The sequence below is a fragment of the Pecten maximus genome, chromosome 12 (genome assembly GCF_902652985.1).
Source record: "Pecten maximus chromosome 12, xPecMax1.1, whole genome shotgun sequence".
Taxonomy (NCBI): Eukaryota; Metazoa; Mollusca; class Bivalvia; order Pectinida; family Pectinidae; genus Pecten; species Pecten maximus.
The window spans coordinates 6,733,752-6,754,110 of record NC_047026.1 but is presented as its reverse complement, the minus strand read 5'-3'; the positions used below and the strand labels follow the sequence as shown (position 1 = coordinate 6,754,110).

Here is a 20,359-nt window from a genome sequence, read left to right as displayed (position 1 = left end):
TTGTGGTTGTTGGTTTCGGTGTTGTGGTAGTTGTGGTTGTTGGTTTCGGTGTCGTGGTAGTTGTGGTTGTTGGTTTCGGTGTTGTGGTTGTTGTTGTTGGTTTCGGTGTTGTGGTTGTTGTGGTTGTTGGTTTCGGTGTTGTAGTTGTTGTGGTTGTTGTGGGTCTAGCAGTAGGAGCAGGAGTAACAGGTATCATGACCCTGTTTTGTGATATCTCGTTATCAGCCCCCAATACATTACTGTACGCTGGATCTCTAAGAGAAACGGAAGAACCAGGATTGATGTCAGGAAGAATGACGTAACCGGAATTCCTACCGTCCATCATTGCAGCAGGACCGTTATCAATGACGCGAATGATGGGTTTCGGAGTGGTGGTGGTGGTTGTGGTGGTTGGCTTCGCAGTGGTTGGTTTTGGGGTAGTGGCCCTTGTGGTAGTAGTGGTTGTAGTATCATGTTCGCGACATTTGACCCCAGCAGACGTGAACCGACCCGAGCAGAACCTGTGTCTTGTTCCCCGTCCGTACCCAGGATAGCGACATTGAGTTAAGTGAATCTCGTTTCCTCGGCAGTGCATGTATGACATCCACTTAAACCCTGAAAGTTAAGGAAAATAATCAAATTTAAGTGAAAACAATCAAACAAACTTAAAATTATGTAACAGGTCAATCGTATAGAATAAGCTGCAGATCATCTCAAAATGTCTGTTGTCACAAAGCATTTTATATTTCATCTATATGCATTATCTCATACGGTATAGTACGGATACCAAATTAATCTCGATGCTGTTTTCTTCACTTTAATGAGCTTGTCATAAAACATCTCATTTTTGATGTATAAACTTTCAGCAACCTTTTCTTCAAACATTGCAATCGCAACAATTCTTGACATTCAAGACAAATGAACCATATGTTATATGTACAAAATCTTCATCCCCGGTTGATATTTCTCTGGGTTAATAAAGCACTGTATCGCCCTTATCAAAAGTCCATTATTGTATACTATTCGTCAAACCTTAACACTAAAATCATTTAGCGATCTGTAACGGTCATTCAATAATGTGCGTTTTATGTTATTGACATGTAAACTTTGCCCTAATATGTTGTAGTTTTTCATTCCAAAAATCAAAACTTCTTTAAGATATAACTTTAAATAATCGTAAAAATCGACTAAAATTATCTATAATTTGATACCCTGATTATAGTATTACAGTGCATATTGTGACTTATATTGGATTTCAGACATCGCCAAGTGAGAATAGTACAAAATACACAGTGTACTAACACCTGCCAAGCCAAAATCATAGTTTGATACAATTAATGTAACTGTATCATACAGTTGCCGGTTTGTCCTTTCAAGACTCATCATTGATGACGAGGACCAAATGTGTTGATATGATGCGCCGAAGGAAAGTCGGCAGAGGTCAAACGATTGGACATAAATCTATCATGGCCAATATTACTTGATTTATCTGAGGTCAAACTACCTTACTATGGCGGGTATCACAGAAAGGAAAGGACAGGTGAGGTCATTATGTGTCATCGGATACAAGGTGTTGTCATGGTGATATATGGCACAGAAACTCACTGACAGGACACGTGGAACAATTGGTTAAACAAGGCATAATGGAGTTCGTAAATTATATCAATGGGCAACCGTTTCGAAGCTTTGAAAATCAGTATTGTCCATTTGTCATCTTCACGTAGATATGCTGACAGTGTGACAGTCTGTTTGGGCAGACGATATGGACAGGCGATAAACAAAATCATAATTACAGAGGCCAACCATTGACTGTGTGAATATCGAAGTCAGGATGACACTCAGCGACCACATAACGTGACAGAGGGCATTGAAAACACGGACAGCTGTCAAAACACGGCTAAAATGGTTGATAAAGCCTTTATCTATTGTTGATGAATGGAACTTGTTTCGTATTTATGTTTTATCTCAACTGAAAGATTCAGATTTTGTTTTGGTTTTGTATTCTCGTTTATTATTCGCCTACATCCAAATTTTGTTACGCTGTGCCAATAAGTTTGATATTTTCTACACATGGCGAATAACAAAGAGACAAAGACGACGATGATAAAATATTTACGTTTATCCAATAATATTTCAAGTTTTTGTTACTAGAAATTTCCTTACATTTGCGTACACTGTAGTTTCATTTTATGATTCATATGAACTGAACGTGGTCTCAAGTAGGCGACAATTCTAGATTCTAGACAACATTTTCATTTGGACATGTTCTTCTCTAGAAATATAAGATATTTTACTATAATATTCTTAATTGTAACTCCAACTGCTCTTTGGATTTATAATTGGGCGTGCCTACTACGTGAAGCGCCACCTACCTTCCTTTTAATTGGATCATACGATAATTATTGACAGGTCTGTTTAATGGTGGAAGTATGACTGGTATGTCACGGTGTGCTTTTGTAGTACCTGCTTCATTAATCACAGCAATTAAACGTCAATGCTAAACTTCCATTTCATCGCACTTTGCTACACCGCATTTAGCAAATGATGATTGGATTGATAAATTAAATCTACAGTTCAGATATATCATTATACAAATCGCGTTCGAAACTCACATCATCTAATTTGTGTAATTGGAACGTATAAACAATTATTTGGCTCAATAATTTGATGATGTATGCTATTATTAATATATCATATATAATTGATTTCACAAGCATATCAATTTACATTATATACTGTACCTACAGCAGGATACATATACAATTTCAAATGATGGTCGTTTAATTTAATTTAAAACGTTCACATATTAAAAAGCATAATACATTTACAAAACTTCTTTGATAGATTAATTACTGGAACGTTACATTGATATGTGTTATAAATTATGATTGAGCTAGGATTTCACAAGACTTACAAAAATGTGGTATTGCTTATGGAAGACTTGAGTCGGATTCTTTAGGAATGCTCCAGTTAATGTTTCTAAAATCATACACGCCCGGAGAACGCCCTGTAATTAAGTTACTGATCAGGGCAGATACATCTATCTATTGGTATGGTATTGTCGGTATGGTAATTTATGATGATAATTAATTAGTATTATACCTCGATAGAGATACCAACCTGTAAGTATACATGAGTATATAAGTATACTACCACAGGTAAATATACAATAGTATATGATAATTATACCCCACAGGTAAGTATGCATGTAGGTACAATTAAAAGTAACTCTGTAAGCTACATATAGGTAGTATACGAGCCGTCTAACATATATCTACCTGGCTACCGAAACAAGTTAACCGCAGAGACATGACGATATTGAAATTAAAGAAACTGCATAATAGAATTTGTATCCCATGCTTTGTAATTAGTTGCTATGGATCTCATTTTTAAAACTTCGTTATCATTAATGAAACAATTTGAGCATAGACAGGGACCCCCCCCCCCCCCAAAAAAAAGCCCCCAATGATATCAAGGGATGAAATAAATGTATATATCCGAATATAGCTGTGCAAGTGTGTTCATCAATATTTTCTGTTAAGAAAGCTGTTATGTTGTTAAGACTGCATATTGCTCATTACCAAGACCATAATTCATATTCATGACGCCATTCCTCATGTCATAATAGCTAACATTAAAAATTGTGCTAACAGCAAGCTTCAATTATTATTAAAATTGTGTTAACAAAGTAGCAGGCACTTATTACACAACATATGCCATTACTTCCAGCAATATGTGATATTCATTTTTAAATTAAACGATAACGATGTGTTTTATTCAAACCATATTCGAATTGTTTTATATCACTGCATTGCAAACACTTCTACATCGCCATAAGTTTAGGTTTTGCACAAATTACTGCTTCCAGATGTCCGTCAGCAATGCACACACGGGTGATATTACAATTAAGTGGTCTACTGGTATGTGCTAAGACCCTTTGAAGGAACAGGTGCCCTTTGTAACACTTTCGCGTAGCTCGTTAAATATACAAGAGAATCCACCCTAATTTGACAGCACATTCTTTGATTGTCAATTGAGCATACCCAGATAAATTAACAGGAAGTGAATGGTACATGCCGAGAGGTTACGATTGTGTCGATAGCCAACCACATGGCCATATTCGTCGAGGATTTCGAGGTAGAAATCACGTATTGGCGTTGGTGCTGTGTATATACTATTATCTTCCGATAAAGGATATCATACTTTTCAATACAGCTATATTTGAACACAAAATTTAGTTTTTATCTATAATCGTAAAGATTTATTTTGGAATGTGGAGTCATAAATACATGTACTTTGAATGTATGTTAAATACATTTCATGATTCAGCATTGAAATGGAACGTAATATCTTTTGCATTTAATTGACATAGGCGAGAGACTAAATTGTACTAGGGTTATGTATTTCTTCACATAATCGGATTTAAACATAATATATTCACGAGGTTGTTGTTTACGATCTTTGTATATCTATTGACGAATAAACAATGTCAGGAATGAACCCTGGATGATAGCTTATGTTCAATTGTACATTGGGTTGAATATGGAGAAAGAAATAGCCTTTTCATTATAGTAAAACAATTTATACTTTTTTCTTGTTTAATGCCAAACAGCATCAGCGGGAGTGAAGATGGAAGCCTTGAGAGACACTGTCAATGTACACGCAATAGAGAGGCTGCGTGAAAGGGTAAATTATATAATCATGTACCAAGTATAAATATCTCTGTTATGGGGATGGATTTTGTCCTCGTCGGTGTCCTTAAAGCTTAAAACCCTCCCACAATTAAGAGCCTCTGACTGAAGTATGCTACATTGGTATTTTACTGGTTGAATCTGAATGAATTTGATAGACTACAATGTAGCTTCCGTCTTCATGCCAAGAGAAAAAACGAGCCAATGGACACAACTGTATACTGTATCAGAGAGCGCAGTAGAAGAGGAAACGCAAAAGAATAGGAACTTCAGTACTAATTTATATAATCTTTTATATATCAACATGATTAGGATTTTAAAGCCTTTTCGGCTTCTGATATTAAATTGATAACCGAAGGAACAATCATTGTAAAAATCAATGTGAACTCATCAACACTACCTTTGATCACGGAAATTCAGGATTAATAAAAATTCGAGGACTAAATGACCGGGCCTCTTCTTTGTCCTCCCGTCAGTGGAAGTGTGTTTATATAAAGTATGCAAAGACCATGTACATGATAATATTCACAGTAGAATAGTCACCATTCAAATTCAACATTCCAGAATATATGATAATCCACACGTCAATTCTCGATTTATCTTCGGGGGTTCTATAGATTATCACACGAACTGTTCTTCAAAAAGAACGATTTGCTTCACAAATCGGAACTAATTTGTCCAAACTTTAACTGATTATCTAAGCGCTGAACTACCCTTTTATAAACGCTCTGATATAAGATAGGTTCCTAACACTATCAACACAGAGAAATACCACTACCTTCAAACTGTGCATCGGCTTTGAGTCCTGACCACCTAAATGGATCCCTTCATACGTAAAAGAATGCTCATTGGTCTAGCAAAGGGCTTCAAAGGGCTAGGGTCAACTCAATGTCAACCCCACCAATTTACACCTTTAGAGGGAATTAGGGAGCTGAAAGGTATTATACTTAGCAATCAGGGCGAGTGGTTACAAATCGTTGTCACACGCATCACTGACAACAAATATCGCTTGGCAACATGAAAATCAACGATAGATGGGCCGTAAAACAAACGACCAAAATATGTGTAGAATACTTTAGATTGTCAAAGGGCGTTCTTTGTTGCAAATAACTAAATCAAATGTCAGATGATTGAATCCTATGTGTTTTTCGTGCTTTGAAATAAAACCACAAATGCTTCATACAAAAAAGGTATCAAAGCTTTAATTGATTCTCATAATTGCTTTGAAAGTATCATGTGTTTGCTTGGCAATTCTTAGCGATTGATCGTAAACTGTCTAGACTTGTTTACTTGTCCGGTTTTAAGTATAAGAATTTTCTGGATAGTTGAGTTTTACTGATAAACAAATCACGTAATCACGGTTTCCTACCAAAAACAGTGGTATCTACGCTGTAGATATACTACGATAAAAATACAATCATCAGTTGATTCCCATCCACACTGTAATATCTTTTCTGATATGCTGTAACAGTTTCTATTTTAGCGATAATGTAATTTTCACGCTTTCGCGGTGTAAGTTATTAATATGTATGCTTTTATCATAGTTTATATGCACACCCTTTTTACAGCAAATAATGTTGGTGCGCGAATTCATCACTGCGATGATCAGTTAAAATTTAATAGTGCGCTAAAATTAGAATAAGCAAAAAAAAAAGGAATATTACAGTGTTTTGTTACAGCGGTTTCTGATTCATGTTTTAAGTTTCAGTCCTTTAGAATGTGACTAATTCAGTCCTTGTGATTTTCATTAACCATTTGTGTAATCATGACTCAATTGCCACGAAACTTGATAGATATTCTTATGTCTTTCTATTTTCAGACTTATTACGAATCATTTTTTACATTTATACAAATGAAAGTTAATGTTTGTTTTTAACACATTGCTATCACTATCAGTATATGCTGGTTGTATATTCCCATCTTATATATGTATATTTTATCATTATTATATTATTAAGATATACTTTGTAGCTTTATACTTTACCAATGTAATTGTATAAATGTCACTTTAATAAGCAAATCAATTGATTGTATATATGTATCGACATAAAGAACATGTTTCATTAATAGAATTGTGGTAAAAACTTTGTAGGAAAAGAGGTACAAAATTAATTACAAAGTGCAAAATTGTATAAGAAACCTTAGAAATATATGCAATTCTGCAGATTCATAGTAAAGAGATTATTTCATATAGATAGAAACGTTGGCATGCGCCATACAACCCGGTATCAACTATTTCTATAGCTGTATCTGCTTATAATGACATACATATTATGACATATTTCACTACAGATTGACATGATACCGTTGTAAATTGTTTATGTTTGTATAATGGAGCTTCGTCTAGTACCAACAACTGACGTCTACGCAATAAACAAGAATACACTTTAATTCGTAACGTATTACAGAAAATGCTTGAGTGTTACTTATCGGATTTAAACACTGCATTGGCAGTTTATCGCCGATTTCAGTGATTTCAGTGTTGACTGGTCATGATATAAACTAGAACATGTACGCCCTCACATGATAACATATTTGATAACATGATGCTCATTTTGGGCAATAAAATACACAAAAGGTTCAAGTATGAATCCTTTAAACCGCATGAACATTGTAATACTTATATCACAATGGGTACTTAAAAGTTAATAGGTCATGCACAAGTTTTATCACTCGGCCCAAACAACCATGCCCAGAATATGTTTTTTCTTCTTTATATGCATAACCTATACAACCTATCAAGTATCTCTTTATTATGTTTAACTCTTCTTAATTCTCTTAAATAATATGCACCGATTTACCAGAGGTTCAAATAACATTACAATATGTAAAATGAATAGATTAAACATATTGCAACTGTTTTATTTACAACAATACAGCTGTTTGATGTCCCTAGTCCTAGAAGGACGGAACAGCTGTATAATGTCTCTAACATCACTAACGAGTCCTAGAAGGACGAAACAGTTGTATGATGTCCATTGCATCACTTACAAGTCCTAAAAGGACGCAACAGTTATATGATGCAGTTCAATCATTCTGGACCAAAGGTATCTATCTCTCAACTTATAGTGAAAGATGTTTGTTGTACAATCCTTCAACTGAATCAGAGGAATATTTCAAAAAATAAATGTGGAAATCATCTCGTCTCATCAATCATACTCAGATTAGCTTTTGGGTGGTTCTAAAGCAGACTCCATGGTACGACTGTATTCAGTAATGACATCGATGGTTTGCAACATGTTCAAACTGCCAAGTAGGAAAACACGTTTACGATGTAAAAATCATGAGAAGTAAGTAAATTGTTAGAGACAAGGCATGGTGGTGATTGGGTGTATACACGACCACTCAAATACAGGCTGTATTATCATGATACAGCCAGTAAAAGTGCTTCTGACGTTCCTTTACTAATGAGCATTATTCCCAGAATACAAACGCCCAGAGGATGTTGACCTTCCAAGCGTTCTCATGTCATGATGTCAGCTATGAGCAATGTTTCTCTGTATCACACAGACGCTTGGAATGTTTTCATTACCATCTATACATATGTATATACTAAAGCTGCCATACATACAGAGATAAGCATTGTGAGATCTATATGGTAATATACACTTTATACTGTGTTATTCAGTAGTAATAAGTGAAAGCCGGATATAAATTCTTTATTTTGGATTTTAATAGAATCATTATAACACTTTTTTTTATTGTCATTGTATTTCAGTGTTACATATGGTGAATCAGGCCATGGTTATTGCAACATAAAAAGCTTGCACGTGCATATTCTCATCTTAAACGCCATCATCATGAATCACCCCTAGGAGCAACTTCAGTCTTGTTAAAGAAACATAAACTTACAATTACGTCACGTTTTTGACATTTATAGTTAAACTGTAATTTATAATGTTTTGGTGGAAATAAAAATCCGGTATACGAATGCACCCTGATGTCATTAGAACACGCCGTTATAACCGGAAGTGCCTGATAATACAGGAAATGTGCCCATACTTCTGTTTATAGTTGCATGTCCGTTGAAACGCTTGGGAGGATTGGCTATTTAACAAGTTACACAACGGTGTCTACATGGGATTGTATAAAATACGCAGATGATATCAATCATTTTACTTTAAACGCTTTACATCAAATCATCAGATCCTGTACTCGTATATGTAAAAGTTTGGGTTGAACCAGATATAGCATTACATTTAATTTACTTTTTATTGTAATATTATATAAACTCTTCATTAAAATTATATTACTTTTCTCGATGTCTACATACTGACATTGTATAAATGATAAACCACGAAACAGGCCATGACTGGGGTGATACGTTACAGATGTTCGCGCGCTGTTATGCGACTCTGGTGCGAAGGTCAGCGTTCTAGGCTTCAATTACATGGTGACGTTATGTATTAAAGCTAGTTCATAACTTTATTTCAACATCTGGTATTCTTATGCTGGCATACAGTGTTATTTTATTTCGATCTACCCTTGAGATTTCATGAATCTCAATTCAAATGTTGGCGTGATTTCATGTTGTTGATGTTACAAAGAAAATGTTCATGGCCTATATAAACATTATATACATGTCTAAACATACGCCCATCTGCAATATTTGTATTTTGTATTCGATACGAAAAGGTTTATTTTCAAGAAGTGAAAACCGTTTTTTTTTGTATCTAGCGGGACTACCCATTAATATTACTGTAAAAATACATAGTTCAGAGAACAGATGAAAAACAGAACATGTTACGTGCATAAATCTCTGTAATTTATAAGCTTGCCAGTTAGCCAAAAATCTGCAAAACTTTTGTTTTTGCTCAGGCCGTGTGTGGGGTCCTCAGGGACATGTAACATTTTAGTAACGATAGCAAAGAGAACATTCAATATCGATACGTCTCTAAGCCAATGTTGACATTCACAAAAAACAGTTGATAAGCCATGGTATTTATTCAGTTTCCTGATATTTGACCGTAGTAATGCTGTGGTAAGTTTCGTACCCTCGAAGATTTTACTATTGGATTTGTCTGAAGGAAAGAGTCTATCTCTCTGAACGGGTTCACTATGTCATACGATCTCCGACAGCTATGCTAACCTCTCAGTGATAAAACTTAGTCTGTCAGTCACAATTATGTACTGAGAGAAAAGGCTTGCAACAAAACCGCCAGACCTATTTTAAACGTATACATAAGTGTCTTCTTACGATGGAAACTTACGAAGCTTGAACTCCACAAAAATCAAAAGGTTACTTAACTTTCCTTAGCCTATATGTTATCGGACACTTACCTGTAGTTATCAGTGTTGTAAACAAAATAAAGTATACAATTTGTTTTGGATTCAATATTGACATATCACAGCGCAAACAAAGAACAATTCAAGGTCAGCGTTAATGAAGATGAACATTCATCTCACAAATATACAACAGTTCAAGCGAAACCATTAAATCGTGGGTTCTGTAATGTTATTTAATTACCAACAAGTGCAAGTTACAAGTTATGTCAACTTGTATTAACCACGCGGTTGGGCAGGTGATCCCCATGCCTTTTAACTTCTGATCGGGATCGCCTACTATAGGTTGAAGGCGAGCTTGTTACCACTGTGCTATCCGACCACCCAATCGTGGGTGTCCTGTATTAGTCAGGTTTGGTGGATTGTTGTGTGTATTCATTTGATTGGTGGATTAAGGTCCTTATAAGGTCATGATGTAGCTAACGGCTGCATTTGAGTGCAGTAAAGTACGTAGAAGCAAAAAAGGAAAAAAGGAAACTAATGACTTGGATCTTCTGCGGGGGTAGCAGATCTGTTCTAGTTTAATATTCCTTTAAAAACAGAAGTCACAGAAGAAAAAAACAGCAATTCCGTCTGTCTTCCATCATCAGTTGCCCTTTACAATCATTCAATTGGATAAAGCATACGAGCAATTCCTCAATAAGACTATTTAAGGAAAAGATCATATATGATGTCAATAATGACGGTTAAGAGATTTCAGATAATTCCATGTAAAACGTCATCACTTTCGTAATACACGCGAATTGATGATGTCATCATATTCTATTTTTGCATTATCATCACTAGTGATATTTTAGAAAACATATTTGATGTTCCTCACACGTACATACCTCAGCCTCCTAAAACACACATACGCACTCACCACCTGCATGTATGACGCACGCACGGGAGGCCGTCCTAAAATGACCTTAGCTGTTGATAGGACGTTAAATAATAAACCAAACCAAACATTCACGATACGTCAGTCTGTATATGCAATAACACAACACTATGTATGCAGGGCAGACAATGGATGTTCAACGTCTGATAAACGAAACAGTCTAGATACTGCCCTTGGATATGTAGCTGTATTAATTTTATACCCGATATGGTTTAAAGAATAGCAATGTCATTAAGTAAATATTGTATCTTGTTCTCTCTGAAATCGTTAAGGTATTTTAGGAATTCACATTTAAATCATGAATGAGTAGGAATAATTTTCACATCACAGGTATGTACTTTAATAATGCAAGGTATCAAATGACCTAACATAAAAATACGCAAACCTAGACACTAACTTGTCAGTTATATAGCATTAATACCTATAGAGATGCTAACTTGTCAGATTAACATTATAACAACAGAGACACTAACTTGTCAGTTGTATAGCATTATAACAACAGCGATGCTAACTTGTCAGTTATACAGCATTATAACTATAGACACTAACGTGTCAGGTATATAGCATTATAACTACAGAGACACTAACTTGTCAGTTATATAGCATTATAACTACAGAGACATTAACTTGTCAGTTATATAGCATTATAACTATAGACACTAACTTGTCAGTTATATAACATTATAACTATATACACTAAGTTGTCAGGTATATAGCATTATAACAACAGAGACGCTAACTTGTCAGTTATATAGCATTATAACAACAGAGACGCTAACTTGTCAGTTATACAGCATTATAACTATAGACACTAACGTGTCAGGTATATAGCATTATAACTACAGAGACACTAACTTGTCAGTTATATAGCATTATAACAACAGAGACACTAATTTGTCAGTTATATAGCATTATAACTATATACACTAACTTGTCAGTTATATAACATTATAACTATATACACTAAGTTGTCAGGTATATAGCATTATAACAACAGAGACGCTAACTTGTCAGTTATACAGCATTATAACAACAGAGACACTAACTTGTCAGTTATATAGCATTATAACAACAGAGACACTAACTTGTCAGTTATATAGCATTATAACTATATACACTAACTAGTCAGTTATATAACATTATAACTATAGACACTAACTTGTCAGTTATATAGCATTATAACAACAGAGACGCTAACTTGTCAGTTATATAGCATTATAACAACAGAGACACTAACTTGTCAGTTATATAGCATTATAACTATATACACTAACTTGTCAGTTATATAACATTATAACTATATACACTAAGTTGTCAGGTATATAGCATTATAACAACAGAGACACTAACTTGTCAGTTATAGAGCATTGCTACCTATATAAACGCTAACTTATCAGGTATATAGCATTATAGCTATGGTGATGCTAACTTATAAGGCATACACAATTAAGCATAAGTATATGAGTTAAACAATACAAAATTAAGGAATGAGGATATACTAACAGGAAGTGATGTTCTGCGCAGTAACCTGGAGTAAAGAGAACCGTTATCAAGTGATCAAGTATAGTTACCGGAATGTATGTGGAGCGCCACCTCATGTGGAGCTATTACCGTGTAAAATGTTAACGACAAACACGCACCTGTAACATGCGTTTCATAACGCCTCCACATTACGTCATTCTTAACTCTGTGCATTCTTCCGTTTTTCTACATAGTTTTAAGAGTGCATATTTGTAGCATAATCTAAGATAGCGTGAGTTTCTCAAGAAGTCCACTTAACATTTCTGTGGCACCACAACGGTCTTATTTCCTACAGCACACATGGCAGTGATGTCTGCACTCATAGAATTACCCAGGATTAAATGATCTAAGGGGTATAACATGTAATTGTTCCTAATGGCATACTGTCTGTTACGAATCAACCTTTCCAAACATAAATTGTTTGCAGCATATAAACTCGTATTATGCAAACTGCGCATGCACGCCCAATGCATTTTGCTGACATGTGTTATTTTGAAAATTACATAATATGATTAGGGTTCTTCTCATTCATATATACTACATATTCTGGGTGTGAAAACTGAAACAGATTGTTGAAGTGAAATGAGGACATTATCTTCATCTCACTGTTTCGGCTAAGATAACGCACACCTGCTGATTTACGTTGTGTGAAAAGGAGGTTGCAAGCCTCGGTGGTCACTTAAAACACATTATTAAAGACCTGGTTGGCATACATACTGGTCATAAATACTTCCAGAATTCATTAAGATATATTATATTGTTAGCACAAAACTCTCTAAAAGTCAATAAGGATTCTTTAGGTTACATCGGGTTGTTGGTGAAAACTGAATATGGTTGTTTTGCAGATATAAGAACATAACACCGTTGCAGTTGTTTTCTCCCTCAAGTTCACAATGCTTTTTACAATTGGACATCTTGAAGTTTCTGTGAAAAGGAAGACTATCTAATACACGAATGGCCTACTGGCCCGGGTTTAGAACAAAAGCGGTCCTCCCTAGCCTACTGCTTTCTAACATAGATGATGAATGGCTGGGATTGTTTCACTGAGGTATCCGTCCCATACAGAGTTACATTGTTCAACCGCACGTAGGCCACGTAAGCCACTTACCCTACCGACAAAGGACATATATATTCAGAATTTGTCACCAGGCTTGTGTACGTGACGTCAAACAGGAAAGCTCTTCAGTTGATGGCGGTCTTACGTCAACAAGAATTATTGAGTTTATAAATGCTTGTGATGTTGTGTTCTTGTTTCGGACTTATGGGCGTTATCAGATTAAATTTAAAGCTGTCTTGCATAATCACAGACTTATGTATAATTTTAATTATATAGTTAATGGAGTAAAAACGACAATCAGAACTCACAACTAGAGGTTAAAGTAAGAATAATATATCTCTGATGCAAGGATGCTAAAAGAACATACTACGGGGATCCATTGTCTAAATCAGTGGCTCAAATATTACAATATGCAGTATATATTAAAAGTACAGAACAGTCAAAGCCACCATTTTTCACCAGCTGACAATTCTTGTCTGAACATCCATGCCCCACTTCATGTATTATAGGTTACATATTTGCTGAAACTAAATGAATAAGTTATATCAATTAATTTTTGTCCTTCCTAAGTACATATATATGGAAATGATAATGGGAGATTGAAATTATGAATAAGACCAGAACAAAAGCCAACCGATAACAAAACAATAGAAAAGGAACATAAATGAAAGTGTTAGATGTACCCTGTACATTAAATATGTACCAATTCTGTCTGTAGTGAAGAGGTACATCTTGAACATGGTGTATTGTAGTAGTAATGTGGTTTCTTTGATTACGATATGTATATACTAGACATGTATCTTAATGACTTCCGTCAGGTTAAGTATATATAGATATGCGTGTTTCTGTTGGATTGTACAAGACAACCATGTGAATAACACATTAATACATTAATCAAGTAACATTATATTCCAAACAATGGATGTAAAATTCCATACAGCTGTTTCGTCCTTTCTGGACTCTTTCGTGATGCTATGGACACTACCTATACAGCTGTTTCGTCCTTCTAGAACTTGTCAGTTATACTAGAGGTATCAAGCAGCTGTTTCGTCCTTCTAGGACACGTCACTGATGCTAGGGACATCATACAGCTGTTCTGTCCTTCTAGGACTCGTCAGTGATGCTAGGGACACCATAAATATTGTCCGTCCTTCTAAAACTATTCAGTGATACTAGATGCATCATGCAGCTTTTTCGTCCTTGTAGGACTCGTCAGTGATGCTAGGGACATCATGCAGCTGTTTCGTCCTTCTAAGACTCGTCCGTGATGTTAGTGACATCATACAACCCATACAACTGTTTCGTCCTAATAAGTCCTTCAACAGCTCGTCAATAATGCGAGGCACACGATACAGCTTTTTCGTTCTTCTAACATTCGTTAGTGATATTAGGGACATCATACAATTGTTTTGTCCTTCAACGACTCGTCAGTAATGTGAGGGACATCATATAATTGTTTGGTCCTTCTACGACTCGTCAGTAATGTGAGGGACATCATACAATTGTTTTGTCCTTCAACGACTCGTCAGTAATTTGAGGGACATCATACAACTGTTTGGTCCTTCTACGACTCGTCAGTAATGTGAGGGACATCATACAATTGTTTGGTCCTTCTACGACTCGTCAGTAATGTGAGGGACATCATACAATTGTTTTGTCCTTCTACGACTCGTCAGTATTGTGAGGGACATCATACAATTGTTTTGTCCTTCTACGACTCGTCAGTGATACATTACAAGGGTCATAATATATAGGGATGTACATGAGAGGGTCTTCTTATATAATTGTTAATTACAGGAAGGAAGGTTTTTAATGATGTAAGAATACCATTTATTTAGGTTGTGTTGTGTAGTCGATGTTAGATCTGCCTACAGTTCTCATTGTAGTGATAAGCCCCCTGATCTATGAAAAAAATGACGCCTTACTCCTGTACGCCTTTACACAACTCAAATTAAAGTTAACATTGTTTGTCCTTTTTTTATATGTCTTTTTCTCTGTCTTGCGAATTCGTATTAAGTTATCTAAAAATCTTTATGATTTTGATGATTTTACTTTTAAAACCACGGTCCAGTGTACTTACAGTTTTCGTTTTCCAATGTATAAGGCAATTGCTTTTTTTTTTTATCAAAAATGTATTCCGGACGTTTATTAATGTAGAATTTATCAAAATTATGTATCTTGCATATCATTAATGTTCTATTTCTAAATTCATTTCCTACATTGTAGTACGCTTCTATCCTGTACTGAATGTCACAAGAAGGTCAAATAACTTTTGAACAAAATGTTGAAAAGTGTTTCATATATTACTTCCATAGATACAAAAGACTAGACTACGGTTCTTTGGGTATCCGTGGTATCGTGGGTATCACTCCATAGATATACAAACCAAGGTTTTGATATGAAGGGTATGAATACGGTGTACGCCAGACCCATTGTGCCAAACATCTCGCTACGTTAACTACGTTTTACCCTATAATTATAAACTGTCACAGATTTAGTGGTGACCCTGTACGAGTAATATATGTTCTGGTATAACTAATCTGTAATCACGGTCGGTGATACCCATCATTTAAAGCTGTCAACTGGCTGTATAACAAGGATATTTTATTTTATATACGGGTCATAATATGGTTCCAGTTTTAGGACAGATTGCACCATCTCTTGAAAAGACACCAAACTGAAGCATTTTACACAGATATACTATAACAGTAATATGTTAGAATCGGAAAGGCATATTAACAGCAGATAAATACACATTAAACACCCACACAATATATCACGTGATAAGAATTACGAAGAAACACCAAACATAAAGGAAACACTCCACGGACATATACCATTGATATAGATGTTGCTTAACTTTGTACTAAGAAAAAGTTTACAATTAAAACCATTGAAAACATCATTGTACAATGACACATAATTTCCTTTCCTAAGTTTCCTAATTTGCGTCACAAGGGAATCGTAGCCAGTAAGATTATACGGCGAATCAGGTCTTACATTGAATAAGATAAAAAGTGAATAATTTCTTAAAGTGAATACGGTCTTGTGTGAATATGTTTACATGATGAACGCGCTTTGGTGATGAATACGTTTATATGATGAATACGCGTTTGTGATGAATACGGTTTCAGGATGAACACGTGGATATGATGAATACACTTTTGTGATGAATACGTTTATATGATATATACATGTATACGGTTAATAAGATTCAAACTATGGTCAACTGTATTCTATTGTAAGTAAGATCTCGTGGTAAATTAAGTTCTGGTAGTAAAATAAGACTTGAATTACTAGGACTACACTTAGGTTACATGTTTCATTGTCGGTATACATGTATGTTTAAGCGTTAGAACTTTGACAGGTGCTCAACATTCACGAAAATAAATCTCTGGCAGCTGGTGGAGCCTGGTTCGCCCACTTTGCCATATCCTCCGTTTGTGAGTTTGTAACCTGCTTTTTTTACTGTGCATGTTATACCGCCTTACGTTAACTTTGGTCTCTGTCTGTAGTAAAAATTTTCCCTTTACGATAGGAAACAATCACTCAAAAAAAAAAAAAAAAAAAATGAAAAATTTAGCACGGCCTGCTTTCTTCTCTATATATAATCTATAAATAAACTGATGAAACAGGAAACTATCTGGTTAAATTTAAAGGTGTAGGATTAAACTTTTCATTATTTTTATTACTAACTATAACTGATGTATTAATGGGTGACATTTACTTGGCATGTAAAATGCTGGAGCGACTGCTATAGTCCTTGAAAATATGATTTTCAGTTTCAAATTATTCATTTTGAAATTTTATCGCGCATTTATCACGAATAAAGGGACGCCCTATGGTGCATATTAAGTTTTAAATTAAGCGATTTGTAAATATCATGAATCTAAATTTATACAAAAAGAAGTAAAATGTCTCGGTTTCCTGAAGAAATAAAAGCGATATTTTATAAAATGTTGTATCACGCATCTTTAATGTTGAAAATGCGTAGTGATCCCATAAAATACCCAGTGAGACGACTGGGAAGATGCTCGAGAAGATAACCCTCAATGCATGTCTACATGGAATGAAAGGCAGATGTGTCCATTGTATGTGTAGATAGGAAGGAACAATAGGAATACCTCCCTATCTATATAGTCCGTCGGGACACCTATCGTTGGCCTATAGTAAGTTTAAATAGGACGTTTTTAGTCCTCTCAAACATGAATAAAGTGTAAAATATTCCTGTCTGATATAATTAAGAGATAACATATATAAAAAAAGTTTATCTATTCAAGTTTTGCAAACTTAAGTATAACTTTAAAGCATGCGTTTGCAAGGCTACTGAAATAATAAATCATGTTTTAAAATCATAATTTAAGAATAAGTCATAAATTTTAACCTATTTTATGATGGAATTTCATGTATGAATACCGTTTTAAGGTACGTGTTTTAAATGTTAAATTCCCTTTCGACAGTATCCGCCCACAGACATTTGAGTAGTGCAGCGAGTGTAGTTGGCATTCTGGGCACGTTCATGTTGTATAAGACTGCTACCGTGAAACCTACCTGCTGTTTACTCCTACGTTTTAAGGCTTTAAAGTTTATCATACTTAAATTTAATACATAATTTATGTGTTTGATATATTTCAAATAGATATCTACTTAGTAAGCATAATTTTCACGTAATATCTACATTCTTATTTTTGTCTTGTATATTTCTGTATTTCGTAAGTAGATCTGTTGGTTGTCGTGTAATTTCATATAACAAGGGCATGGTACGAATTTTCAACTCCTGGTTCACATATAATTATGTATTATAACTATATCATGTATATTTGGACCGTGTGATACATATTTGTGGTAAGTCCATATGAACTAACGTGGCCGTATACGCTACTCATTCTGAACGGCTATACAATACCTCATAAACTGTAATCTATACAAGAATCCTGTCTACCTATACCAAGTATTAAAACTCTCCAATCCTCATGAAAGCGATACATAATTTATGTGTTTTGAATATACATTGTAGTATGAAAAAGACTGAACTATACAATGGTGTATCTTTGGTATATGTAATTCAGAAATTCGAAAATAAGTTTTGCCGGAATCCAAAATGAACATTATTTGTAAAATATATATAATAAACACATATTTTGCAACATTCAACATGAATTGTCATATATTATTTAATTAATGATTATCTTAAAGAAATCTAACTTACGTCTTCCTTGTCCATATCGGCTTCTGGCAGTTGCGGCAATAGCACTGACAAATCCTATCTGGCGACAAGCGACATTAGCGTCCCTTATATCCCAGCTGTAGTCACAGATAGCTCCCCATCGGAACCTATGGTAGATCAGGACAGTCCCCTCCGATGATGACCGACCCCCAAGCAGTCGTATGTCGCCATCTCTGAACCCACGTGACACACCAAGCAACATCCCGTACATACATACCGCTAACAACACTGAATACCCCATGATGATCTTGGTAATATTATCACAGAAATATATTAATATTCAATATCACCAAAACTATCAGCTGGTATAGATATATCTCTCTATGACGAGCTGCTGCCTTCCCGGGAGTTCCTGTCCGACTGTCGTCTGCTCACACACTGAAACAATCGCCCCGTCACAGACATTTTTGTAAATTCAGGCGCGTGCACCATCTACTCCTAAGACTATGAAAGCGCGCGCTATTTGACCCATGTCAATGGCAAAGTTCAATGAAATTTAAAACTTCTGAACCCCGGTTAGCAAATACAATGTCAGACAAGACCGACTGGAGGCCTGGTAGAGTAGATCTGACGTCCACTGAGAGATACGCTTGATGATTCGCTAGTCCACAACAGAACAACCTACACCCATACTCCCAATGGCATTTATACCTTTGGAATAGTTTTAAGCTATAATGGTTTTAGGTGGCGATATGTTTGTTAGTCCTACATAGCATTTGAAGGTCCATGTGTAACCGTTACCGACACACAAATGTCCCGCTTGCATGCGATGTGCTCCTCTCTCTGTGGCCCATTGATCATTGACTGTAAATCAACTCGTACCAGTGGGGGATCCAGTCACTTGTTCTGAAGCACAAAAAATGACAAAATAGTAAGCATACCTATTACGTCACCAGGCTAGCGATATATACATATGTCAGTCTATGTAGGTAGTTAAGTTATTACACCTACGGTGAAGGGGAAATGAGGCAGGATGTTCAGTAGAAATATTATGTACATGTGCAGAAAGCATGTATCTTGTTTATTTACTACAAAAATGCCACAGAATCTGCAACATCTCAAATTTGTCCTGAAGCCTTCAGCATAACAGGTGTTCGGGGGCGTCAAATGTAGAAAGATTGCACTTACGTCGGCTTTAAGCACGTTATATCTTCTCTAGCATGGTTAGCTTTCTACCAACAAATATGATATTTTAATTGATACTTGTTCATTATTAAGAGCCAAATACAGCCTGCAGAGTATGTGATATATTTGTACATATTTCAAAAATATGGTGTAGTACGTCACCGATTGTTTTTGTACAAATACTCCTTTTTATTATTCACTGGTCGCCCAAGCTGTTAAGCCTGACAGAAACATCCATTTTAACACTATAGGTTTGTGTTTGTGTGTGAGAAAGATATGTGTTACGCTTCTACTTAAAAATAATAATATTTTTTCTTTCAAAATGTATAATTACTAAATATATTATATGTTTGATAAGATATTTTTATTGCTATGCCAATAGTTGAACTTAAATCACACCAAAATAACTTCAACATTAGCATGTCTTTCAAAATCTCAATATTTTCTGTATGTTAACTAACCAGCATTACTGAAACTAAGACTAATGAATCAATGCAGCTCTATGGAATTATTGTCAATATTGTTGCATATTAACAGTATGGATATCTCTTCAATGCGTTTTAAAAAAAAAAATCCCAGTTTAATGTGTTATTCTT

General features: G+C 35.2%; 1 protein-coding gene across 1 annotated transcript; it reads right to left on the bottom strand.

Annotated features, from left to right (window-relative positions):
• Nucleotides 1-28: 28 nt before the first annotated feature.
• Nucleotides 29-19,381, bottom strand: LOC117339745 (soluble scavenger receptor cysteine-rich domain-containing protein SSC5D-like; the record flags this gene model as incomplete). The annotated part of the gene is made up of 2 exons (XM_033901461.1): nt 18,621-19,381; nt 29-594 (listed from the first exon to the last, which is right to left on the bottom strand). Coding segments are annotated over exons 1-2 (825 nt in total), but the record flags the coding sequence as incomplete, so codon positions are not given.
• Between the last annotated feature and the right edge of the window lie 978 nt (nt 19,382-20,359).